Genomic DNA, 26844 nt, shown 5'->3' on the forward strand with positions numbered 1-26844 from the left:
ATGGATAAAGAAGATGTGGTTTATGTATACAATGGAATATTACTCAGCAATTAGAAACGACAAATACCCACCATTTGCTTCAACGTGGATGGAACTGGAGGGTATTATGCTGAGTGAAATAAGTCAGTCGGAGAAGGACAAACAGTGTATGTTCTCATTCATTTGGGGAATATGAATAATAGTGAAAGGGAATATAAAGGAAGGGAGAAGAAATGTTGGGAAATATCAGGAAGGGAGACAGAACATAAAGACTCCTAACTCGGGGAAACGAACTAGGGGTGGTGGAGGGGGAGGAGGGCGGGTGTTGGAGGGGAATGGGTGACGGGCACTGAGGTGGACACTTGACGGGATGAGCACTGGGTGTTTTTCTGTATGTTGGTAAATTGAACACCAATAAAAATTAATTAAAAAAAAAAAATAAGAAATAAAAAATGTACATCTTATTAGGATCAAAAATATTCATACATGTAACTTCAATTATAATGAATATTTTTTTAACTAAAAACAGTTGTTCAACCCATTAATACGGGTGTAAAGTTTGATTTTGGCTTTTCTGTTTCTTTTCCTACATTTCCGAAGGAATTTGATATTCTATAAATGTTAGGTCACTATATCCAACATTATTAGCCCACACTCTACTAGGCTGCACATTTTAAATCTCAGAAATAAGGTTTATAAGCATTGATGAATAAGGAAAAGCTGTTCCACAGGGATGGGTAAAGACACAGGCCACTAAGAATCTCACCACTGAGAATCAGGGAATGATCCTGTTAACCTAAAGCCAAAGAAAGCCAGCTGGGCAACAGCATGAACAGTGAGTCTACACTAAGGTCTCCACTAACAGTAATAAATAAAACCTTGCTTTAAGATAACAGAATAGTTACTGCCGACCACAAAACCCATACAGGTGTGGTGAGAGAAAAAAGCCCATGAAAATACTTTTACAAGATGATTATCTTTTTTGAATTGCTTAAAGTAAATATCCATCAGGAAAGCCAAATCAAATTTGTATCAATTGCATGCCCACACAGTACAGTAAAAATCCATTTTAAGGAAAAGAACCAGAAACTAACAAATAAATACATTTTTAAAAATAGGACCAAACACAAAATAGTAAGAAATTAATAAATTTATCTTGGAATGTAAGATGTTGGCAAGAAAACCATGACTGTCCAACCAAGGAGCTTACAGCCCCAGAGCTGGTGCGCTTGAGGGAACTTGAACTTACAATGTAGTTCTTGCCCAAGAAGGTGCCATAACAAGTACAGAAACATCAGCAGGAAGCCAAAACTGGATCCAGGTAAAAAAGCACAGATCAAGGCTTAGTCTGATTCGAAGAGAACTCTTTCAGAGTCCATCTCTGAGTTGAGCCAACAGGCCATGCATAGGGACAGAATGACATCTGCTTTCCCAACACATACCCACACCTGCTAACCAGAGCACAGCTTGAGAGTCTAATTTTAGATTCAACAGCTGTGACAGCTTTTTCTCTTTAAAAAAAAATAATCAGTCCATATTTCATCTTCTGGGTATATAGGTAGTCATCATCCTCATATTCCCTGGCAGAGGGGAAAGAAATAATGTCCTTTCCTTGATGTTCCCCCACGATTACCCACTCATTTAGAATGTCTGCCTAGGGGTGCCTGGGTGGCTCAGTGGTTGAGCGTCTGCCTCTAGCTCAGGTTGTGATCCCGGGGTCCTGGGATCAAGTCCTGCATCGGGCTTCCCACAGGGAACCTGTTTCTCCCTCTGCCTATATCTCTGCCTCTTTCTATATGTCTCTCATGTATAAATAAATAAAATCTTTGAAAACAAAACAAAAAACTCTGCAGGGGAAGGATCTAGCTTTGACCTTGATACAGTAGGTGTCAATAAATATTGGCCTGTTGTGTCAAAAATCTAAAAGAGTGTTTGGGAGAAACATAACAAATCAAAGAAAGAAACAAAGTATGGGACACCTGGGTGGTCAGCGGTTGAGCCACCTGCCTTTGGCTCATGGCATGATCCTGGAGTCCTGGGATCAAGTCCCACATGGGGCTCCCTGCATGGAGCCTGCTTCTCCCTCTGCCTCTCTCTCTCTCTCTCTCTCTCTCATGAATGAATAAAATCTTTAAAAAAAAAAAAAAGAAAGAAAGAAAAAGAAAGAAAAAATATAATTGGCCAAACCTTTTTAAAGAACAATCTAATAAAATACATCAAACTATAAAATACACATAACCTTTGACCCAGAAATCTACCTTAAAAGGTTATTGAAGAACTACAGAAATACATAATAGGGATTTCATTACAGTGTTACTTGTAATAGCAAAAAAATGCAAAAACAATCTAAATACCAATTACAAATGAACTAAGAAAATTATGTGAATAGACACTATTGCTAGGTAATGAAAACTGGGGTTCCCCCCCAGAACTGCTTAAGATTATGTGTTTAATATATATAATACAAGACATATGTACTGTTGGAAAAATAATCTTCTAAAAACGACACAAAGGAAAAAGGTCCTGAAGGATATTTTCCTTGGATTCTCAGGGCCAATTATCACTTAACATTTCACTGGTCAAGGTCCAGTTCAGACTAGCCAATAGCCAGGATCTCTTAGAAAACTGAGGCTAAAACCACGCAGATGAAAGACTTTTGTGTTTCACACAAAAATCAGATTTTATACAGACAATTCTGTCCTTTTACCACTTCTATGTACAAAAAAACCTAAAAAACAAAAGATTCCCCTATTCTCTGGCCATAGTCTCTATACTTAATGCCAAACACCCGTGTCCTGTGTGAAGCTCCTGTCACGGGAGAGGCTAAGGAAAAGCCACTAGTAGGTGGTTCCAGGCAAACCAGCCTCAGAGGCTAGTAAGACGTGGCTTTCACACTCCTTCAGTGTGCTGCTGGAGCATCTGGGAATTGCCACTTCAAGACCCAATTGTGGGGAGCAGTCATGATTTGTACAAGTGATGGGGCTCCAGAATGGATTTTAAATTTGGGGGTTTTAGTTATTTGAGCTTGAGAGTCTTACTATTTCCATTAAAATGACAGGTGAATAAAAAATTCAAATTATACAGAGAAACAAAAAACAGTACATTATCCTCTGAAATTAGAGCTCACAGCAATAATCACTACCAACACTTGGCACTTGTTATATTTTGCTTTTGTTTTTAAGCCTATCTCAGAAGAAATCATCATTTCTCACCCATTACATTGGCAGAAAATTTTAAATATGTTAATATGAACTGCTCCCATTTTGAATTAATTTTTTATTCCGTATGAGGTAGAGGTCCAACTGCATTCTTTTGTTTGTAGATATCCACCATTTATTAAAAGGATATTCTTTCTCATTAAATAACCTTGGCATATAGCTTTTTAAAATCTTCCTTTAATGTTCTAAAGCTTGATAGTGACAGTGTTTACACAACTAAGCCAAAACTCATAGAACTGTACACTAAGAATAAACTTTGTTGTATGTAATAATACATACAACAGGGTGGCTCAGCAGTTGATCGTCTGCCACTGGCTCAGGGTGTGATCTCAAGGTCCAGGGATCAAGTCCCACATGGGGATCCCTGCATGGAGTCTGCTTCTCCCTCTGCCTGTGTCTCTGCTTCTCTGTGTCTCTCATAAATAAATAAATAAAATCTTTTAAAATTTTTTAAAAAATAAAACTCCTTTAGAGAGACATTCTCATATAGTATATGTGAGGATCACATGCTTCACGAACACTATACTACTGTTTGTAATAAACTGGAAACCATCTGAACCTTTAGCAAAAAAAAAAAAAAGCTACACAGGGGCTCAGTCAGTTAAGCATCTGTCTTCGGCTCCCGTCATGATGATCCCAGGGTCCTGTGATCAAGCCTTCCATCGCATTGGGCTCCCTGCTCATGAGGAGTCTGCTTCTCCCTCTGTCCCTCCCCCAACTTGTGCACGTGCACTCTATCAAATAAATAAGTAAAATCTAAAAAAAAAAAAAAAAAAACTAAACAGATGTAGTATAATCATAGGATTGACTACTATGCAACAGTACAAAGGAATAAGCTAGGTTTTATATAAACGAAATGGATAAAGTTCTATTAAGCAAAAAACCTAAGTGCACAATGACTGATACAGAATGAAAGCATATATGTAAAAACATATATATAAAACCTTGCTATTCAGGCTCTATGAGTACACATGTAAGTACCTAAGAGTATCTCTTAAAAGTCTGGAAGAATCCTCAGCACACTCACTGCCTCTGGAGAGGACAAAGAGGCACCAGGACTGGACAGAGTCAAGCTCTGTTATTTTTCCCCCAAAGGGAAATCTATTCATTAACTACTTGTAGGATTAAAAATTACTAATGCGGGATACCTGGGTGGCTCAGTTGGTTAAGCGTCCAACTCTTGATTTTAGCTCAGGTCATGATCTCAGGGTCATGAGATCGAGCCCATGCACCCGGCATAGAACCTGCTTGAGATTCTCTCTCTTTCTTGCCCTCTGCCCCTCTCCCCACTTGCCCATACATGCACTCTCTCTCTAAAAAAAAAAAAAAATTAATAATGCATGCCTTATGTGAGTTGTAAACAGAGGTTATGAGTATGGAATCACAGCTTTTTTAATATATGCAGTCATTTGTGCATCCCTGCACCCAACCTACACACACACACACACACACACACACACACACACAGGTGATCTTACCAATTTGGATTTTCCATACTTTCCCGGAAGACAGACTCTTCCTTCATGGATGCATATTGTGTCCATGTAAGGCAGTGACTCCGTATAGCCATGTTTCTTTCCTGAGGATTGAGCCATGATTCTTCTTCCAACTGGATACTTGGTACCTTTAAAATGCTCACCTGTCCAACAGAGAGCAGACGGCTTTCTCAATTTAGGAAGACAAGCTACATTAATACTGAGTCCAGAATTGCTTTTAGTCTTGGATAATTAAGAGGACAAGTGATGCTGATATATCAATGATGGCTCACCAATGGCTGTGAGTCCTTGATAATCAAACACACTATGACCTTCCTAAATGCTGCTGAGGACATGCAAATGGCCCAGGATTTATGCAGGCTGTACAGTCCCTGGCCTGATTTTCCTAACTGCTAAACACTAAGCAAATTACCAACCTCCTTCGTGTCTCCTCTAGGGCTGGTTATGGCCTTCTTAAATTGATGGATTCTAATTGGGCCCACTTACGGGCTCGCATGCAGGACAATATCAGATAAAATATTTTCTTCATTTTAAACTCTGTCCAATACCTCAAAATGTCTGTTTTCCAAGGTGGAGGAGACATGGGAAACTACAAAGGCAGCATGGTACAAGTCAGAGGTGTCTTTAAATTATTTAAGAATTGAGATACAAGACAAAGTTGAACACCTTTTTAAATAATAGATTCAAAGCGTGTATATAAGGCAAAGGCAGGGTACACACCCTGTGGAAAAAGCCAGTGATAATTTGCTGCACACAGTGTAACACAGTTTACCATGTGGAAAATAAAATAAGGTTCTTTTTCATTGTCATATCAGCTTTCTTTCCTCCAAAGAATGTGACACAGTCTTCATGCATGAACAGGAAGTGATAGAAGCCACCGCTTGTTCTGCAAACAGCACAGCAGTAAAATCTGCAAACTAATTGGCTTCTCCATCACAAAAAGAATCACTTCCGGGTTGAAACAACCATCTGAGACATCGCTAAAAAGTGCACATCAAAATGCTCTCCTCTTATTTCCTTATGATTCTAAAAGGACTCTTGTCAATAATCCCTTTATGATTCAAGAAATGTTTTTAAAAATTCCCACTTACCTTTGCCAACAACCACCAGAATGCTTAAGAATTTCAAAGAGAGAAAACAATTTGCTATCATGAAGATTTCATCCTCACCACCATTACTTTATAGAAACACACACAAAAAGAATTACAGAGAGCACTAGAACATTATACTCCCTGAAATAACTATACTCTCTGACAATGAAATAAAAACTGAAGTTTTTATCTTCCTTGCTGAAGATGAGACTAAATATTTACCATCTGCCCACTTCTCATCATTCTTATCTAAGAGTCATATCTAACCATGGACAGATGAGGAAAGCTGGTCACTTCACACAAAATGTCCAACGTATCTTTACAATAATTATAGGCCATCTCCATGTCCACTAAGAGCCTTCCACAAAAGAGAAGCAGAAATAGATGGAAAAAAAAAAAACTATCTCTGGTGGCATCTGCCAAAACTGAGATTAGATATCAGAGTACCTCCCACGAGGTACAAATGGGAAAATTCTAATATTCCTGCACATCAGAAAATGCTGTCTCTTTCCAGGACGACGTAAAAATCACCCCATGTTACACACCAAATCTGATTAAATTTTAAAATGAATTTACCTTCCTTAAAATTTCTGGAACCACATTCTGACAGACTGCAATCCTCTTTCTATAGATGATCCCTGTTGACACATCTAGAAACAGAAAATTTTTACACTCAAAAAAATTTTAAGGAAATGTATTCTTGTCCTAATGTCAATAAAACTTTTCACGTTGATGTCAATTTTCTGTTTGTAGAATTCCTAGAGAAAAATGTTTGACTCACAACTCCATGTCCCTGACCACTTTTCTGGGCCAAATCATTCCAAATACACGCATCTGTGATCAAGGAATAAGGGTAGGACAGCTCCTCGCATTGCATAGTCTAACGTCAAGGACAGAGAATCACAAACCGTTCACTCCTCTGGTCTATCAATGTCGACACCCCAATGACAAGAGCCAGTGAGCCTTCTGCTCAATTCCAACAAACAGAACATTTTAACAAAAAACTGGAGAATCTGATTCTGCTACTTTCTGCACCAACCATTTTTTCAAGCACAGGCTTCTGGCTACAAAATTTTAATCTATAATGAATTATACTAGTCACACACTTTACTTAAAGGGAAGCAGATTCCCTGTGACTGGCACTACTCTGTTTTGGAACAAAGTTTCCAGAACAGCATCCATGATATACATATAAATAAATAAGAATTAAGAAAAAGGGAGGTCAGGGATCCCTGGGTGGCGCAGCAGTTTGGCGCCTGCCTTTGGCCCAGGGCGCGATCCTGGAGACCCGGGATCGAATCCCACGTCGGGCTCCCGGTGCATGGAGTCTGCTTCTCCCTCTGCCTGTGTCTCTGCCTCTCTCTCTCTCTCTCTGTATGACTATCATAAATAAATAATAAAATTAAAAAAAAAAAATTTAAAAAAAAAAAAGAAAAAGGGAGGTCAGTTCAGAGGAAAAAAAAAAAAGCCTTTCAAGTTTTATCTTTTGCCCTGTAAATTACTGTGACTCAGCCAAGCTCCTATAGGGCTTCTCAAAGCTCTGGCTAGAGTAGCATTGAATGTTGGTACAAACACCCAGAAGCCACTGACAGGGTAGAAGCGGGTTCATCTCCTTGCTCACGGGCATTCTTTAGCCATCCTATCCAATGTTTGTGGCACACATACTTAAAATGGATTAGCCACTCCTACAGAGAAAGATGTCCCTACCAGTGGCAGAAATCATAAGTAATGTTTCTACACCACTGTGGAATGTGCACATTGTTCATGTGATCTTCACAACAACCTAGAGCAGGATTATTCTTATTTTTCCATTTAATAAATGAAAAACCTGGGCCTTCAAGAAGTCAGGTCATGCAGGTAGTAACAAAATCAGGGCTTAAAACAAGATTTCTCTGATGTCAAATAACACATTTCTCCCACAGAGAGCAAATACATGAAAAAAAAATGTTTTTTAAAATATATTTTATAGAATTATGGGCATGAAGAAAAGACCCTCACAAGCAAAAGACAGTTTTGTGTTCACCAAGGACAGACAAGACTTTATAATCACATAATGAACAGTGGCACTCATATGTTTTCTTAGGAGGCTGAAGAGCATGTCAAAAGTGGGTTTGCATGTCTCCAAAGGTTCATACACTGATTCTGTGCATCACTAGAGCTCCTGCAAGAAGGCCCAGTTCTCAAATCCAAGCAAGACCAGTGAAAATGTATCCAGTGAGACACAAATGACAGTGAGCAGTAAGGACTCCTATATTCTAGTTCAGGAATGAGTAAACATTTCCTGTAAAGGCCATATGGTACATATTTTAGGTCCTATGGGCCATACAGTTTTGTCACAACAACTCAACTCCACTATTGTTGCAAGGAAGAAGCCATAGATAATATATAAACAAGGGGGCATGGTTGTATGCCAATAAAATTTTATTCACAACATCAAGCAGGACAAGTATAGTTTGTCAACCCCTGCTCTGGTCAATATGGAACCATAATATCAAGTACAGTTATGATTCCATAATCAAATTACTTTATGGTCACATTTTATAGACATGCTACTAATCACAACTATTTTGCCATCTATAAAATAATATATGAATATATTATAAGGACACAGCCATGTGATCTTGGGCAATTTATTTAACCTGTTTCTTGGTTTCTTCAAACATTAAATGGAATAACAATAATACACAATACATACATTAGTCTGAATTAAATGAGTTAATAAGAATGAGAATGCCTAGCACCTATTAACTGCTCAGAAATATTAGCTGTTACTCTTATCATCAGTTATTAATTGAGAGAATGACATGACCATATTAAGCAAGCCCTCTGCTGCTGTAAATGCTGGGTACTCTTTTCTTACTTCAAATACAGAAATACACCTGTTCATATGCCTGTCTAGAAAGTAACAGGCCAGAGGCACCTGAGTGGCTCAGTGGTTGAGCATCTGCCTCCGGCTCAGGTCGTGACCCCGGGGTCCTGGGATCGAGTCTCACATCGGGCTCCCTACAGGGAGCCTGCTTCTCCCTCTGCCTGTGTCGCTGCCTCTCTCTGTGTCTCTCACAAATAGATAAATAAAATCTTTTTTTAAAAAAAGGAACAGATTACACACACACACAAACACCTGTACAAAAATCAGTATCACTTAATGATCATCACTGAAGTGAGGTATATTCAGAGAACTTACCTCTTTTCTCCTCCACAATTTTTACAGAGATGACATTTTTATCCATGGGGTTGGGATACTAAATGAAAACACATAAAGAAGAATTACCATTCATCTTTTACCAAAGTGAATTCTTTCCCAGAAACCAGAGTTATTTGCAGGAACAGTACATATTTTCCAAGCAACCTCTAAGGCCAGTTTTTAATCAAGGCTCTTCACTTTACTACTTGGGCCTAGATAAGCAGGAAGCTATCATCAACTGGACCTATATAAATCCAGGGAAAACCTTCTTGAGATCTAACCTAACCCTGGCCAGAGGAGGGAGGGTGAAGTTAAACTAGGTTAATTTTGGAACCAGCCTTACATAAATGAAGAGTGTCCTTTATGCCACACACTGTGCTACATGCTTTATTTACTTACACACTCCTGTTTAACTCCCCAAACAGCCTCTCTGCTGTGACTGGGTCACGTGTTATCATTGTCTCATCTGTCAGAAATGGAAACTGAATAAAGATCACAGAGTCTAGGATCACCCAGCTAGTCAGTGGCAGAGCCGTGAAATTAAACCAGGCCTAAAACAAAGTGAACCTTTCACTATGATTGTTTACCATCTCCTGGCAGTTGGGTTGGCATCACAGGAGAACAATTACAGAAGCAGTCTACTCCAGGTGCTCAATAAATCGTTTATCTACTAATTCCCCTGAAAGACGATTTGGATAGAACAAGGCTGAAAAAAAGCTACCATTTTTGTCTTAGGCAGTTTACATATATTATTTCAGTTTAATTCTCAAATTAATACCATGAGGTATATGCTGCTTTTTCTGTTTCACACAGGAAAAACAAGGCCCAGATAAGCTAAGTAATTTGTGCAAAATCACCCAGCTAAAGAGCACTGAGACTGTAACTTACCCATAGATGTTTTCTATTGCATTCTAAGCCTGTCTACCTAACCTACCCTTAAATCACCTCAGAATTACTCAAATCCAATCCTTTCTCTTGCGTGGAAGTGACTTCCTGAAAGCCATAGGACAAGGAGGCCCCTGATCCAAGCCTGCTGAGCACCCTTTGGGCTCTTTGTCCAGAAGTTTACACTGCTAATATCGTGTGACCAAACCTGAAAAGAAAATGACAGGAAAGTCTTGTCCAAGACATCAGGAAGTGTTAAGGGGGAGTAAAAGCAGTCAACAGGCTGAGGAGCAGGAGAGGAGGGCTCTCCACTCGGTGAACTTGAGCTTCAAGTCTTTGGAACCCAAGGACGTGGTAAATGCGATTCAGGGAGTGGGGGTCTCCCCCAGCTCAGCTACCAGTATGCATGCACGTGTGTGTGCGTATGTGAGAGAGAGAGGTTGGCTAACCAGTTGATCTTCAGAGAAAAGGGTCCACTACTTTCACACATATTAAAAATATCTAGGGCCCCAAAGGACACTGGATTAGAGCACAGGTTCTGCTAGAATAGGAATATGATCTATTTCAGTGACTCCCATATCTCTACCATAGCACCGTGGGTGGCACATAGTAAGCACTCAGTTAATTTTTGCTGAACGAATGATTAGGAAGATGAACCTCGCTGACCTCAGGGGTTGATCTGGAAAAGAAACTTTACTTTGCTTGGGGACCCATCTGTGAAGAGAGCACAGATGGTCAGTCCTCAAGAAGTCTTGACACTTCATCATGCCCCAGGCCAGAAACTCTGTCATTCACACTTCCATTCTGGCGACTGCAATCTTGAGAACTAATCACAAAATGGATTTTCAAGTATTCATTCATTCATTCATTCATTCATTCATTTTTGCTCCAGAAAAAAAAATGCTCAAAATTATGATGACTGCTTTCTTGAAGTTTACCCTTCAGATAATGTCTGCTAGGGAGGGCCAGGTTTAGCTACTCTGCTACTTGGCAAGGGGCCTCAATAGAAGCAAGGAAGATTTCCCAGCCTCACACAGATCCCCCGAAGTGTGTGTGTGTGTGTGTGTGTGTGTGTGTGAGTGAGAGAGAGAGAGAGAGAGAGAGAGAGAGAGAAAATAAAAACTTTCATTCTATAGTAAAATGAACTATTTACTAGTCCTAGGTTGCTCATTTCATATTCATCAATATTTCCTGACTGAATATTACAAATATACTGTAAGTTGTAGTTAGATTACTGAACTAAATTATGGAAGAGATCTGAAATGTAATCACCAGAGAAGGATAGCGATAAAAGCTGTCAAGTTCTGATTATTTCACTAAGTGATCAGTGAAATTCCTGAAGAATATAAACTCAGAAACTTCACACTTTTACATAATTTTAAGATTTGCTTATTAAGCCAAAGGGCATTGATTAAAACAATACTGAAACTTTTGTATTCATTCTTCGCTTAAGAGGTTTTGAGTACCTACCATGCCAAGCACTGTTCAAGGCACTGAGGATATAGTAATGAGACAAACCAAACTGTAGCCTCTTACAGAGTTTACATGTTAGTTGGGGAAACAAACAAAAAAATAAACATGTCAGGAGAAAATAAGTCCGACTAAAGGATAATAGGGAGACGGGAAATTGTGGAGAGGAATCACTGTAAAATATCTAAGGGTCTCCCACTAGCCAATGCTTGTAAATAATAAGAAAAATGAAGGTTTTAGCTCAACACAAGAGATCCTGAACCATTCACTATAGTCAAATCATCTGCATGATTCAAATCATTTTCCTAACCAACTATTTTTGGGAATTGAATAGACACAAGCCTCATGTTTCCACATGAGAATGAGAAAAGAAATAAGAGGTCTGTTTATAATAGCTAAATAACATGACATGAAAGGCATACATTCTAATTTTTTTAAAGATTTATTGTGCAGAGGCTCCCCCTACCTGATATTACTTGAAATGATCTGATGCCATCTTGTGGTAACTTCAATATTCATGATTTAATTCAGAAACCTTTTTTTAAGTCAGAAAATGAGGGATTGAGAGAGGGAAGGCTCTCAGGGAGGGTGATCACCAGGAATGTGGATCTGAGAAGACAAGAAGCAGTGGACAGGTTTCTCTAGACACCTTTTCAAACACGGTGTGACAATGGAAAGACCAAGCTAGGTCAGGATCAGACCATCAAAGACTTATAGCCACTGATCTCCTGCACCAGGTGTTAGAGGCTCTCACATGCATTTAGTACTCTCATTTAGCACTCCACCAAAGGAGTAAACCTATTAACTACTAACTATTAAGATAAGGTGTCTGCGCTATGCTATAAACAGAAATGGTGTCAAGACTGCACACAAGCAGGGTCACAGATTTTCAATCCCCCTCCACACTAGGAACTCTCACAGAAACAAAGTGGTCTAAATACCCAGATTATCTGTCAAAATGCTTGCTGTCCCTGGACCTGGCTCAATGAATCACAAACTGTAGCAGCATAAGAATCACTACATAGAGCCATGTATATTCACAACGTGTGCCATATATTCTGAGGGACTTGTGGGATTTTCCAAGGTATATTCGACTTCATTTTGAACTTACTGATTATTTTACTTCCTTACAGAATGTATAAATGAACTCATTTTTCATTCCCCAAGATATAAATCTGTTGCAAATATCTGTCTAACAAGGGTAACATGTAGACTCCTCTACAATGATGACGTTACTCTGCTTTCATTTACATTTTACATATTAAAAGAGACCTAAATAAATAAATGAAAGGTAAGAGGCCCCAAATTACAAAATACCAAATAAAAAGCAAAATATACATTAAGACAAACACAGAGCTAGGACAAGTGAGAGGCCAAGAAATTGAGTCCATCTAATTACAGAAATAACAGTCAATATATTTGTGGGAGGAGCTTTATGAAGATAGTTACCTTCCTTATTTACAAGGGAAAAATATCAAGCTTTCACAAGGCCTTCTCTTAAGAGTGAAGAGTTTTAAAAATACCAACTTGCCAAAAAGCTCAGAAGTCAATGCCTGCCTTTTATAATACCCATCCCCAAAAAAAGAGTCAATGGCTTCCAAAGGAGCCCGTGTTTACCAACTTCCAAATGGCATTATCGAAGAGTTCACAAGGAAGCACCTGAGCTGACAGATCTGTACAATTAGTCCTACAAAGGCCAAAGGACCTAAAATAAATCTGTAAGTTAATATTTCTGTTTTATAAGCACTATGAGAATCTTTGTTCCTCAGGCTATTTTTAAACATGCATGTGTATGGGTGGAGCTGCTGAAAAGAGATGTGGCCTTTAGCTACACCAAGAAATCACTATGGATTGTGCCAAATTTATGAGCCACATGCAATAGCATACCTTAGAGGAAAGCAAAGTTGATTTTATACCAAGATCAAATAAATCCTCAATTAATCGAAATTTCAATGATCCAGGACAAAACATATATAAGTCAAAAAATTTTGAATACTTGTTCCCTAGCCTTTCAGGCCAGTAGGAGGATCAAGTAGAAAGAACAAAGGACAAGGAGCCAAGACATACAGATGATGCTGCATCTATGAAGCCAGGGAGGTGGACCATCAGAGGATATTCAAAGCCCTTCTGGCTGGGACAAGGCCAACAATGTCATATCACCCTTATTCATTCAAAAATGTACTAATAGGGGCCCCTAGGTGGCTCAGTGGTTGAGCATCTGCCTTCGGCTTAGGTCGTAATCCCGGGGTCCTAGGATCGAATCCCACATCAGGCTTCCCACAGGAAGCCTACTTCTCCCTCTGCCTGTGTCTCTCATGAATAAATAAATAAAATCTTTAAACAAAAAAAAGTCCTAATAATTGGCAATGACATAATGTTTTTTAAAAGAGGCAGCTCCTGTCATAATTATGACACAAAGGAAAACCTACAAGCTCAATGTTAAATGCAAACATAAACCAAATGCATTTAAGTCTACAGAATAACTGACCAGTTCCCTTCAAAAGTACTGTGGTCCAGAAAGACCAAAAAAAAAAAAAAAAAAAAGGAGAAAGGAACTGTCCCACATTGGAAGAGACAAAGACAAAAAGACATGACAACTAAATGCAGTGTGGGATACTGGACTGACTCCTAGACTAGAAAAATGGTATTAGTGGACTACTGCCAAATTTTAATAAGGTCAATGACAAATTCGCATTGTATCAATGCTAATTCCCTGGTTTTTAAAATTATACAGTGGTTCAGGAAAGCTGGGTAAAGGATATTCTCAAATTCTTTGTCTGTTTTGCAACATTTTATAAGTCAGATTACTGTTGACCCTTGAACAACATAGGTTTGAACTGTGTGGGTCCTCTTCCATGTGGATTTTTTTCCAACACAGTACAGTATCGTAATGCATTTTCTCTTCCTTATGATTTTCTTAATATTTTTCCCTCTAGCTTTCCTACCATCAAAATACATTACACAATATATATAAGATATGTGTTAATCAATTCATGTCATCAGCAAGGCTTCAGCCAATAGCAGGCTACTCATTGTTAAGTCTTGGGGGGGGAGGTCAAAAGGACACAAATGCCATGCTGTTTAGGGTCAACTGCATTTCTCAAAGTTAAGAACTGAAAAACAAAATGAAAATGACAATAAAGAGTGCTGAAAACAGAATGAGTTTTAGAATCCCAGAGCCCTCAGTCTGAAGTCCATCTGTGGGAGTCTTCAGCAAATTATTTTATTTTTAAATTTTTTATTTATTTATTTATGAGAGACACAGAGAGACGCAGAGGGAGAAGCAGGGTCTCTGTGGAAAGCCTGGTGTAGGACTAAATTCCAGGACCCCAGGATCACGATCTGAGCTAAAGGCAGATAGATGCTCAGCAACTGAGCCACCCAGGTGCCCCCCAATTATTTCATTTTCAGCCTGCCTTAGTTTCTTCATCTTTAAAATTATTATAGGGGAAAAAAACTCCTCTCAAAGAGCTATTATAGAAATTAAAAGGAATAATTTTATGTAAAGTGTAACACCTTAATACCTTAGCACCTTGCAAGTTCTCAATAAATAGTAGCGGTTTTTTGCCTCTGAAGAATGAAATCAACATTTTTAAAGACTTAGTTTCAGAACTTCAGCTTTTATCTTTCAATTTACTGTGGTGTGGCATTAAGTATACTCCTAGTATCCACCTGCAAACCAAATATACTTAATTTATAAATCTAAAAATTATTAGAAGACATTTTTTTTCCAGAATAGTAAAGCTCATGCTTTACCAATTCAGAGTCTGTGTGACAAGAGCTCCTGACACATCCCTCTCTACTAGCATTAGGGAAGGCATCGCGTCAGAGAAGGAGGAGTACTAGAAAGAATATTTACTTTTTTAAGAAGGCAATAAACGCTTTCTAAATACTCTAAAAGCTCTCATATATTTGTAATTAAAATATGGGGTGCCTGGCTGAGTCACTGAAGCAAGTGACTCTAGATCTCATGGTCGTGAATTTGAGCTCCACCATGGGGTAGAGATTACTTAAAACCTTACAAAAAAAAAAAATGAACCTTGCTCCACACTCTATGTCTATAACATGCCCCTGAGAAAGCATTTATCATAAAAATTAACGTATTTCCCTCTGTCCCCTTGACAGTGAGCTCCCTGAAGGCTGGGCCATGTTTTATTTACCTCTTCCTTCTTCCAGGAGCAAAATGATAAACAGACTTATTACAAATGTCCATTAGTAGACTTATGAAAATTTTCCTGTTAGTACTTTGGTAGTTAAAAACCTTGCCCTACCAGGAAGCCTGGGTGGCTCAGTGATTGAGCGTCTGCCTTTGGATTAGGGTGTGATCCCGGGGTCCTGGGATTGGGTCCCGCATCAGGCTCCCTACAGGGAACCTGCTTCTCCCTCTACCTCTGTGTGTCTTTTATGAATAAATTAAAATATATATATTAAAAAAAAAAACTGGCCCTACCTTTCATAAACTGATTAAGCCACAACCACCATTAGATAAGTGTCCAAGTACCCTTTATCATTTAAATAACATTTTAAAAAAAGTCATAATTCAAATGTGCACCATTATTCATGCTCTTTCTTCTGTTTATTACTCCAAGTTGATAAAGATGTGTGCAGACTACTTCTCTCAGCTTTTTATTTTCAGGTTCATAAAATAAATGTGAGAAATTATTATTGTTAGGATGACTCTCAAGATTTTTAACAAGTACTTTAAAGCACCTACTGTGTGCCGACATGCAATTCTGTGGGTTATCCACTTAATTTCCCCCCAACAATTCCAGAAGACAGTTACTGCTATATTACGCTGCAGATGAGGAGCCTAAGGCATAGAAAAAGAACTGACTTGCCCAAACTCACACAGCTAGAAGCGCTCCGGCCCCCCGTCTGATGTCAGAGCCCGTGCTCTTCCCGCTTGCACCATTCTGCTTCATGTCGAACCTAATCTTCTAGTAGGACTGAAGATAGGAAGATAAAAGAAAGACTATTACAGTGTAAGGAAAAAGATAAATAACCATTATGTTAAACTAGCCCTATTATCATTTGTCAGATCATTTATTTGGGAAATATGGGTTCACCCCCATATGCAGGAGCTTTTCAGAAAGAGATGTTCTCCACAAATAAGGGGCAGATTCGCAAGGGGAAAAAAAAAAGATAGGATCAGAAACAGAAACATTATTAATTACCCAATCAACTTGCTACTCTAAATGGAAATAGCCATTCATAAATCGCCTTTATGAGTTTAAGGGTCAACACTCCAACCATTTTGTTCGGTACATCAGGCTCCTGGTAGAATAAATAAAAACCCGAGGCCACTGTGTTGAGGCAAAGAAATTATTTTAATCTGTCCATTTTACTATAGTACCTCAAGTAAGGACATGCAACTGCACCCCACACAAACTTCAGTCTGAAATTACACAGGGCTACACTCCAGAGCAGTATATTTCATTCATTCACGCTGTAAGGATTTGCTGAGCACCTACTATGCTCCAGGATCTCTTTGGGTGCTTGGGATGCATCAGGAACAAATCAAAGATCTCTGCCCATGAAGCTTACATTTTATTCACAATGACTCTTGCCTATGGCACAGAAAGAAAATCAACCTGAACAACTCTGTAGTAACACTGAAAAGCTCTTAATTTCTCTGGCCTCATTTGAGAAGAAACAGACATCCAGTCAACACAATGGCCCTCTGGGTTCCGTTTTAATGACTTTTCAGTTTTAGGTAGACAAAACTGGAGCAGTGTTTGAATCTAGCTCATGAATGCAAGCCCAGTAAACAGATCCACGTGAGCTTGAGTTTCTAGAGCCCGAGTGAGCTTCTAGACTGCTACCTTCATCCATGCAACTTTGTGTGCTCTTTGTAGGTGGTTTGAAGTAAAAGGAAGGAAACAGCTGTAGGTGTTAAGAGCTGGAAAGCTACGAGTCACACAAAGAAAGAAACCTAAATGCACTGTCAGGTGCACTTACAATATAGTGCATGGAAACTACAGTTTAACATCTGATGAATAAACCATTTTGGGTTTCAGAGCATTCCTCCATGAAGGGTTCATTGAGAAACACTATATTCCATGAACAAAGAGTTCTGTGGTGTTTGTTTTCAAGGTGCCACTTAGCTTTGAAAGCATGTAGCTAATATTTTGCCTGTGGTATCCAACAGGCAGGTGTAAGAAGAGCAAACATTCCTCAGGTTTTAAAAATAGTAGTATATAATAACTTGGAAGGCAAGTCCTAACATACCAAAAGGCGGAGATCAGTAGACGCTATTTAAAATAGAACATCCTCAGTGCGAAGCAGCTTCAAACATACCATTGTGCAAAATCAGATTAAATGCTTCCCAGAGATCCTCAAATGATTGTCCCTTCTGCCAAGTGCCTTCCTTTGAAAAAAAAAATACATAAAGACTAAGAGAAAAATAAAAGTATATTTAGCCACAAAGATCGTTCTTACTACCTTACACTTAGAAAAAAGCTTATGCTTGTCAAACTATTACACATTTGATCCTCACAACAATCCAGGGAGATAGGTGAGGTACACGGCGCTATTATTTCACAGATACAAAATTAAGACAGTAGGGTTGTCATACACAGTTATGGTTGTTGCTCACTGCATAAGGTCTTCCAGTCAAGCAGACCTGGGGACACATGGCTACAACCACGTAGCGGAAGGAGTGCTGAGACAGAGCAGGGATGGGACTTTGGTCCCCACACCCAGGCTAACAAATCACAATAACCCAGTTTTCAAGTCCTTCCAGCAGGTGCTGCTTGCCATCAGAAACTAAGGCCAGATGTCAGAGCCACAAGCTCCAAACAGACCCCCCCACCCCCCAGTTTTCAACCGATCTGATCCACTTCAGACACTGTGCTAACCCTACAGCACCTAAGAGGGTTGCTCAGCTGCGAAAACTGGATCAATTTGAGCCAAGATGGGCCCCACTGATGACCTTTCACCGGCTTTTCCCTTCATTATAATACTAAAATCCACGTACAGGTGTGAGATTTAACAGGCTAAATTAGACATGCAATTCAAGAAGCAGGAAGCACTGATCTTTAAGTGTGCAAGCACCAAAAAATCCCCAAGCCTACATGTTTAGATGTCATCCCTTTTCAGTTTAAGCCTCCTTCAAACTCTCCCAGACCTCTCCTTGGGGAGCCAGACTCCAGACTGCAGACTCTGGCCTGCCTCCCCTGCACTGGAGCATTATGTCCTGATGAGGCCTTGCCTGGAATTCTTGCTCAGCCTTCAATTCCATGGCTTGGCCCAAGGGCCTGATTGGCTAACAACCCCTCTTGCTAATTTGCATGAACAGCCCAGTTTCCTTTCCAATAGCCCCATATACTGTAAGCTTGTGGAGTCAACCACCTAGATGAGGCCCCTTTCTAATTTGCACAAGGGCACAGACTGCTTTTTAATGAGGAAAGCACAATGAGTGGCATCCAGATCTACTGACTTCCAATGCAGGGCTTTAAGTGATGGAAGGTGAAAATTCTCACAGCAAGTGGATTCACTGACATCTCATAATTTATTGACTCACATAATCCCTCTGAGGCATTGCTTTGTGAATTAAAAAAAAAAAAATTGGATGTGTAGTGTCATCCATACTGTTCACATTGTCCCATTGCCAAGCCTTTTCCGAAAATGTTCTTTCCCTAGCCCTGCCTTCCAAAATATCCTACTTACTACATACCAGGCACTTTGCCAAGTATTTTACAATAATTCTTACACATTGTTACTGCACGCAGCTATATAAGTGACCTCAGCTATAACACACGGCACACAAAAACCACCCAGCTGAACCCAGTCAACCCACAGAAGCCTGAGCCTCCCAAGTCTTAGCTGATTGCTTTAATCAGCTAAATCACAGGGGTGATTTGTTACATAGCAACAGAAAACTGAAACACTGGATTTTCTCATATTACCACATATCTACACTATGCCCTTACATGAGGCAAACAGGTCCACCAAGATGAATAAACTCTTAGACACTAGAGGAAAAAAAAACTGAGACTGGACACAGAGCAAAGCAAAGATGATGCTGGAACATTTTTTTCCCCTCAATAATCCTCTGAGGGCCTATAATGTGGCAGGCAGCACTGCCTGGGGACTAGGAGTTTAGACTTTGGATTCAGATGTGCTGAAATCCTGGCTCTCCCAAATGCTGACTGCAGGAACTTGGAAAAGTTGCTTCAACTTCTCTGAGCCTCAGTTTCTCTAGGCAGTGAAATGGAAATCGGTCCTAATTCCTTCCTGCACCTGTTGGAAGGCATAAACATGATAAAGTACAAAAGCAGTTCCTCCCCATCGGTTCCTCCCTAAGAAATTCCTATTCACACTTCAGCCATCATCTCACAAAGGCCACTTTTTTGAGAAAGCCTTTCTTAATGGCTACCCTGGCAGGACTTCAGCAGACCTTCCCTGCCTATTTGGTCCCAGCAATATGAATTTTCTGTGTAAATACACGTCATCAATGGGAAGTATGTGTTCATTAGTTGTTCCTATATTAACATCAGTCTCACCCACTAGAGACCATCAGCTTCATGAGAAGAGGGTCTTTCTGTTGGGCGCTAGCACCCAGCTCTTGGTAAGGACAATCCAGAATGGCATTCCAAAGGAACAGTGGCATTAGAGAATCCACACTCCAGACTGCCAATCCTAATAAAAAATGGAGTGCTGACTGTTTCTCATCTGGGCCCAGAGGTCTGGCCTAAGGCAAAGACTCCAGCAGAATCACAATTCATGCTTTCATTGGTTTATTCACTCATTTGCCAGATGTTTTACTGAGCATCTACTAGATGGTGGGCACTATTCTAGTTACTGAAGCTCCATGAACAGTATCAGCAAGTTGACATTCTCCTGAGAAAAAAAAAAGGGGGGGGGCCTCTCTGGTGACACCATGTTAACCAGCATCCTAAATCACTCCTTGTGACCTAAGTCCTCAACTGCATGACCTCTTCTAATGAAGGTCAAGTCTTATTTAAAAAATTAACTTCCTCTCTCAGCATCTCTGTTTTGCTTCTGGGTTGTATATGGAGTGTATGGCGTGGGGGCTGCTGCCCAAGGCAACACTACAATCCTGGAAAATGTTGCTTAAAAACGTCAAAGCTAAAGGGGAACCAGCTTTGAAAAAGCATCTGATACAATACTCTTATCTTAGATGCAGAAACCGAGGCCTGAAGAGATGACCCTTGACCAAATGAAGTAACTAAAGGCAGAGACAGAGTACAGTGCAGGAGTCTCCAGGTCTCAGACTTCCTGTTCTACTACCAGGAGCACAGGCCTAGCAGGCGCCCCTGGGGTCGGGAGGGCCACGCAACGCTGGGCCTAGGGTGCGGCTGTGGCAGCACCAACTACTGTAGGAACGTTTCGGAGGCCCAACATCAGCACAACAGCACCTCACACGAATGATCTCACTGGATTCCTCACAACCAACCTTTGCGTTAGCACCATCATTTCCCCCATTGCACACATCACAGAACTGGGGCACAGAGGGGGTAAGCCACCTGCCCCAAGTCCCACAGCCTTTCATAAAAGAGAAAGTAGCGAGGTGGCAGGTAGCACGGCAATGGGCGGCGGCTTCCGCGGCTCCCACTGGCTTTCACGGGCGGGGGGAGCGGGGGTCCATGAGGTACTAGAAAGATCGACGAGTCAGGAGCATCCCCAGCCAGCTGCAGAGCTGAACATTCCCGGCGACCGCGCGGCAGCGTGTGAACGTGGAGCTGCGCACGGGCCCTGCCCCGCACCGCGGCCCGGGGAGGCCTGGGCCGCCTTCGAGGAAATCCGCCCGACGCGGAGCCCGCAGCGCTAGCGACAGGGCGCGGGCTCCGCGGGGAGCGGGGGGCGGAGGGAGGGGACGGGGGGGAGTGGGCGGGGGCGGGGGGGGTCGGGGCCGCGCGGGGCGGCGGGTACCTTGCGGAGGAAGCTGGCGACCACCTGCTCGAAGGGGTACTTGTACACCTGGTGCACGTCCACCGTGACCCCCATCGTCGCGCCGGGCGCCGGGCTGTGCCCGGGCCGCAGCGTCCACACCCGCCAAAGGGGCGTGGGGGTTGTTTTCCCTCCCTTTTCAAACTTCGTAAACTTTATTGTCCTCGCGGCGGCGCGGACAGGCGCCCGGCCCCGCCCCGGCCCGGCCAGCCCGGCCCGCGGAGTGGAGGCGGGGGGCGGGGCCGCGGGGCAGGGGGCGGGGCCCGCGGGGGCAGGGGGCGGGGCCCGCGGGGCAGGGGGCGGGGCCCGCGGGGCAGGGGGCGGGGCCGCAGCCGCAGCCGGACCTCGGCGGCGGCGGCGGCGGTGCATCTCCGTGGTCGCCCGGCCTCAGCCCGGGCTTGGCGGCCCTCGGACGACCGATCCTAAACACCGAAACCACCCGGCCTGCAGCCTGAGTTGTAATAGGACCTTCCTCCGCGTTGCGGAGCCCGGGTGACGAAGGTCGGCAGCTGCGTGACCCACACGACCCGGGCAGCTGTCTCAAAGGCTTGAAGCTGCCTCTCGAGTGCAGTAAAAATTGCCCACATGCGCTGGGAGTGTTCAGGGAGTAAAGAGCCATGGCTCAGCGTAGCCGACCGTGTGAAGGAAATTCCTGTGCTCCTCAAAGTGGAAATACCACCGGGCCAGGGAGAAAAGGGGAATGTGGGTACTTTTCCCTGGACCATACGAATTCTGCAAGGAGGAGCAAGGGAATCCGTGTATTCAATAAGTCATTCAACGCATTGCTCACTGAGCATCTGCTCTGGGCCAAGCACTGCGGCAGGCACTGCACATTCAGTAGTAAATAAGGCCTGGTCCCTGCGGCCAGGTACAGGGGTGAGCCCGGTGGTTGGACATCCAATAAACAAAGTAGGGAAACAAGCAGGCTAACAGATTATAAAGTTATGGGCGTGGGGCCCGATTTTAGCTGGGATGAATGAGGAAGGTCTCTGAGGTGGTGACTTTAACCTTTATAATTTTATAATCTCGATTGCTACAGACACACAAAATCATACTGGTGCTGCAAAACCATCGGCCGGGATAAATCCAGCTCTTCCTTACTCGGTGCTTCACTCCCACCACTGCAAGAGACTGGAGACAAATATACGCCCATTGTAACAGGCCTCCTTTTAAATTCATGACTACTAACTTCAGCGGGCCTTTTAATGGCACTGGACAAAAAACAAAAACAAACAACAACCAAAAACCCCACAAACTACATGTCTGTAATTCACTGTCCCATAGCCTTCTTACCTCAAACCCTCAACGCTTCCTTCCCAGCCTTATTCTCAGGTGACTACCTTGCTTCCTTTTTCACTTACTTAAATAGGAAACCTATCTCTACCATGTCTGTCTACCCACTTCTCCAAATGCTCTGCCCTCTGTCCTGTTCCTGTGAGTGAACTGTCAGCGCTTAATTTAAGGCCAGTCCCTCTACCGGTCCACTGAATCCAGCAGTGGGCTCGCAAAGGTTAACAAACAGCTCTCCTTTTAAAAAAACAACCAAAACAAGGTCCGGATGTCTAGTGGTTGCAGTTTCTGTTGCATAAATACTCCCACTGTGGCCAATTTCAAACTACCAAAGTGATGTCGCTAAATGTGGAGTTGGGAAGACAAGCGCAGGCATGCACCACTGTGTGGCATTTCCACCATCCACATGTAGTAGACATAACAGCTAGGACATAGCTAACGGAGCCAATGCAGAACAAAGAACAAAACTGAAGGTATCACAAATTCTAGATTTCCAAATATACTACAAAATATAGTAAAACAGTATGGTACATACACTGTTGGTGGGAGTGTAAATTGCTGTGGCCACTGTGGAAAACAGTATGGAGGGTCCTCAAAAAGTTAAAAATAGAACTACCCTATGATTCAATCACTCCACTATTATTTACCCAAAGAAAATGAAAACACTAACTCAAAAAGATATATGCACCCCTATGTTTATTGCAGCATTATTTATAATAACCAATATATGGAAGCAACCTAAGTGTTCAATAGACAAATGGGTAAGGAAGATATTGTGTGTATACACACATGCACGCACACACACATATACATACATATATAACAAAGGATAGCCTGAAGAAAAGCAAGCAGGAACAAGGGGCCCCCATCCTAAGAGGAAGCTACCCTTAGAAGGAAAAGACCCCATATTATTATTCTAGGCTTTACTAAATGCCCCAGATTTAAGTCTTCCTACTGGGAGGACTTAACAACTTCTCTGTGACAGACAGGAAGGGAATGGCCTTGGGTGTCCTAACCCAGGCCTGGGGGCCAGCTCAACACCTAGTGGGATTTTTTTCTTTTAAGATTTTATTTATTTGGGCAGCCCAGGTGGCTCAGCAGTTTGGCACCGCCTTTAGCCCAGGGTGTGATCCTGGAGACCCAGGATCAAGTTCCATGTCGGGCTCCCTGCATGGAGCCTGCTTCTCCCTCTGCCTATGTCTGTTCCTCTCTCTGTGTGTCTCTCATGAATAAATAAATAAAATATTTTTTAAAGATTTTATTTATTTATTTGAGGGGGAATGGAAGCGGGAACCCCAATGCAGGGCTCCATCCCAGGACCCCAGGATCATGACTGGAGCTAAAGAGAGACACTTAACCCACTGAGCCCCCCAGGCACCCCAGCCAACATGGTATTTAAACAAAGAGCTTGATCTGGTGGCCTGCTTGCTGCTGTCCAGCATGATTCATGGAAGTGGTGGGGCCACCACCCTCTCCAATGGGAGAGGCTACGAGACACCACCCTGGAAGGAGCCCTCCACCCTTTCCCACATGAACAACTACCTGATTGGTAGATGAGAATGTGGACAGAAACCTGATTGAGTGACAGGTGCATGGAGGGTTAATCATATTAAAACAGCCCTCATTATAGAGCCCATAAAATCCCATAGATTTAAACATCAAACTTGCAACCCTCTTGGGTCCCCTCCCTCTTAGAGAGCATTGTACTTTCACTCAATAAACTTTACTTTGCTGCCACCACTCTTTGTCTGGTTTACCTCTTCATTCTTCGAAGTGGCATGACCAAGAACCACGGGCACTGAAGGAAAAGAAATCCTGCAACATATATATAATGGAATATTCCATAGCCATAAAAGAAGATGAGATTGTGGCATTTGAGACAACATGGATGGAACTAGAGAGTACTATCTAAGTGAAGTAGGTCAGACTGAGAAAGACAAATACCATATGATTTCACTCATATGTGGAATGTAAAAAAATATATATGAATAAAAAAAAGCAGAAGCCGACCTATAAATACAGAGAACCAACTGATAGTTGCCAGAGCAAAGGGGTGTGCTTGGATGGGCAAAATGGATGATGGGGAATGGGAGATAATAGGCCTCCAGTTACAGAATGAATAAGTCACAGTAATAAAAGATACAGCACAGGGAATATAGTCAATGATGTAACAGTGATGTATGGTGGCAGAGGATAGCTACACTTGTGAGGAGCATAGCATAACATATGAAAAAGTTGAATCAAGATGTTGTACACATGAAACTAATGTATCTCTGTGGATCAACTAGACTCAAAAAAAATTTTCTTTAAAGGAACACAGGGCCACCTGGGTGATGCAGTTGGTTAAGCAACTGACTCTTGGTTTTGGTTCAGGTCATGATCTCATGGGTCATGAGATCAAGCCCTGCATAAGGCTCTGCAGTCACTGGGGAGTCTGTTTGAAGAGTCTCTCCTCTGCCCCTCTCCCAAACTGTTCGCAATCTCTTTCTCTAAAATAAATAAGTAAATCTTTAAAAAAAAAAAAAATAGAACACAGTTAATGGCAAATGTAGTAATACAATTAAGAAGGGATGAGTTTTGAATACCTATTACCTTCTTAAATATAGTTTACTTAACTGCAAATTTATATAATTTAATATTGTCTGTTCAACAACCAGCTAACAGGGTTCAGAACACAGCAGTCCAAAATATGACAGCATGGCATTTTGAATATTTTAAGCTGAAAGAGTTTAAGAAAATAGCAGAAGCAGTAAGTTCTCTGACCTTCCCCTCTCTTTCTTGCCTGAAGCAGGTCGTAAGACCTTCTTCTGAGAAGTGTTCTCTGTATACCAGAAAGAAAGCAGCATCCTTAACTCCAGGATGAGATTATTTCCCAGAAGAATCCAAACAAACAGGCCTTGCCAAGTTTCCCAGTATTGATTACACTTACCTTAAACTCTTTGTCCTATTATATTTCTACATTACTGCCCGCTCTTCATCACACCTTGTATAAAAACCTTCAGGTACAGCCATTTCTTCAGGCCCTTATTTCCGTATGAAGGAGCCCATCCATGTTCCATAAAACTTTGAGTAAGTAAATGTCTACACTTCTCCGATTAATCTGGCTTTGTCAGTTGAATTTTTCAGACCCTGCCAGGGACCCTAAGAGGAAAGGTCAAGGAAAACTTTTTCCTGCCCTATAGAGCTATACTGCATCACTGAAAATTTCCTTGCCCTCTTTCTTGTTCAAGGACATTTCTTTATCCATAGTTCCCCTTTATTCTATCATCAGTTTTGGCTCTTGTGGAACATTCCAACCAGGACACACATGTACACTGTGATTTCTTCCATCTTAAAAAAATTCCACTCTTAACCCCATACCATTTTCCAGCTCTACTCTTATCCTCTGTTCCATTTTTGCTCCTCAGGAGTTGCCTATAATCTCTTGAACCTATTCCAATCAATTTGGGCCTCTGCCAGTTCACTGAAACTACTATTGTCAAGGTCACCAATGACGAAATTGCTAAATTCACCAGTTAATTCTTAATCCTCACCTTACTAAACCTAAAAGCAGCGCTTCTTTGAAATACTTATAAGGAGAGAAATGGAGGGTTAGATGTCAAAGCCTTTGACTATCTGTACAAAGAAACTCTACTATATTACCACCCCTCCTTACAGAAAAACAAACAAGCAGCAGTCTCCCTGGGAGACCACAGAGACCCACAAAGGAGAGATAACTCATTTGCAGAGTTGATGGTGACCCTTACCTACCTCTGCTACCAGAGAGTAGCTGGAGACTGGGTGTGAAACAGAAGACCTCTGCCACATTGGGTCCTGCACCCCCACACTACTCTGACAACTACTTTCTTCTAGAATGTATCCTTGGGCAGCTACTTGCCAACTCCAGATTAGCTGCCCACAAAAGGCCAACAAAAGGTTGTGTCCTGAAAGATTAAAGGACCCAGAATCTGTTGGCTTTAGCTGGGCTGATTGGCTGTAAGAACACAGGCCACCTGCCTCCTCCAAGGACATTGGGGTACACTGAAGGTGGAAAAGTGTGCCAGGCTTGACAAGGGAAGCTACTGCCAAAGAATCATGTGGCTCAAAATCCCAGCCAGTTTGCACAACAGTAGTCTTACTTGCTATGTCCTCAAGGAAGAGAGAAAGTACTACAAACAATTCCCATTGCTTTGAAACTGGGTAGGTTAACTAGTCAGGAACTCAAGTCTGGAAACGAGCAAAATTCACACAAGTTCCTCGTTTGGTCTTTAAGATACCACACTCATCTTTGTATCTTGAAGGCAAGGCACAGTGGCTTGAACATAGTAGAAACCCAGTAC

At 41.7% G+C, this 26844-nt stretch overlaps 1 protein-coding gene across 6 annotated transcripts in view; it reads right to left on the minus strand.

Annotated features, from left to right (window-relative positions):
• Window positions 1-25930, minus strand: part of PRELID2 (PRELI domain containing 2) — a 78834-nt gene extending 52904 nt beyond the window's left edge. The window contains exons 1-6 of one of the 6 annotated variants that reach the window (XM_072749899.1): window positions 21218-21434; window positions 17552-17690; window positions 16172-16269; window positions 8969-9026; window positions 6361-6434; window positions 4676-4836 (exon numbers count right to left, since the gene is read on the minus strand). In XM_072749899.1, coding sequence (XP_072606000.1) covers window positions 4676-4836; window positions 6361-6434; window positions 8969-9014 — 281 coding nt within the window. In that variant the 5' untranslated portion in view covers window positions 9015-9026; window positions 16172-16269; window positions 17552-17690; window positions 21218-21434. Of the gene's footprint in view, window positions 1-4675; window positions 4837-6360; window positions 6435-8968; window positions 9027-16171; window positions 16270-17551; window positions 19565-21217; window positions 21448-25454 lie in introns of those variants that run through there. The other 5 variants (XM_072749898.1, XM_072749900.1, XM_072749901.1 and 2 more) reach the window with 5 other exon arrangements.
• Between the last annotated feature and the right edge of the window lie 914 nt (window positions 25931-26844).

Source organism: Vulpes vulpes, chromosome 2, assembly GCF_048418805.1.
Source record: "Vulpes vulpes isolate BD-2025 chromosome 2, VulVul3, whole genome shotgun sequence".
NCBI classification, from domain to species: domain Eukaryota; kingdom Metazoa; phylum Chordata; class Mammalia; order Carnivora; family Canidae; genus Vulpes; species Vulpes vulpes.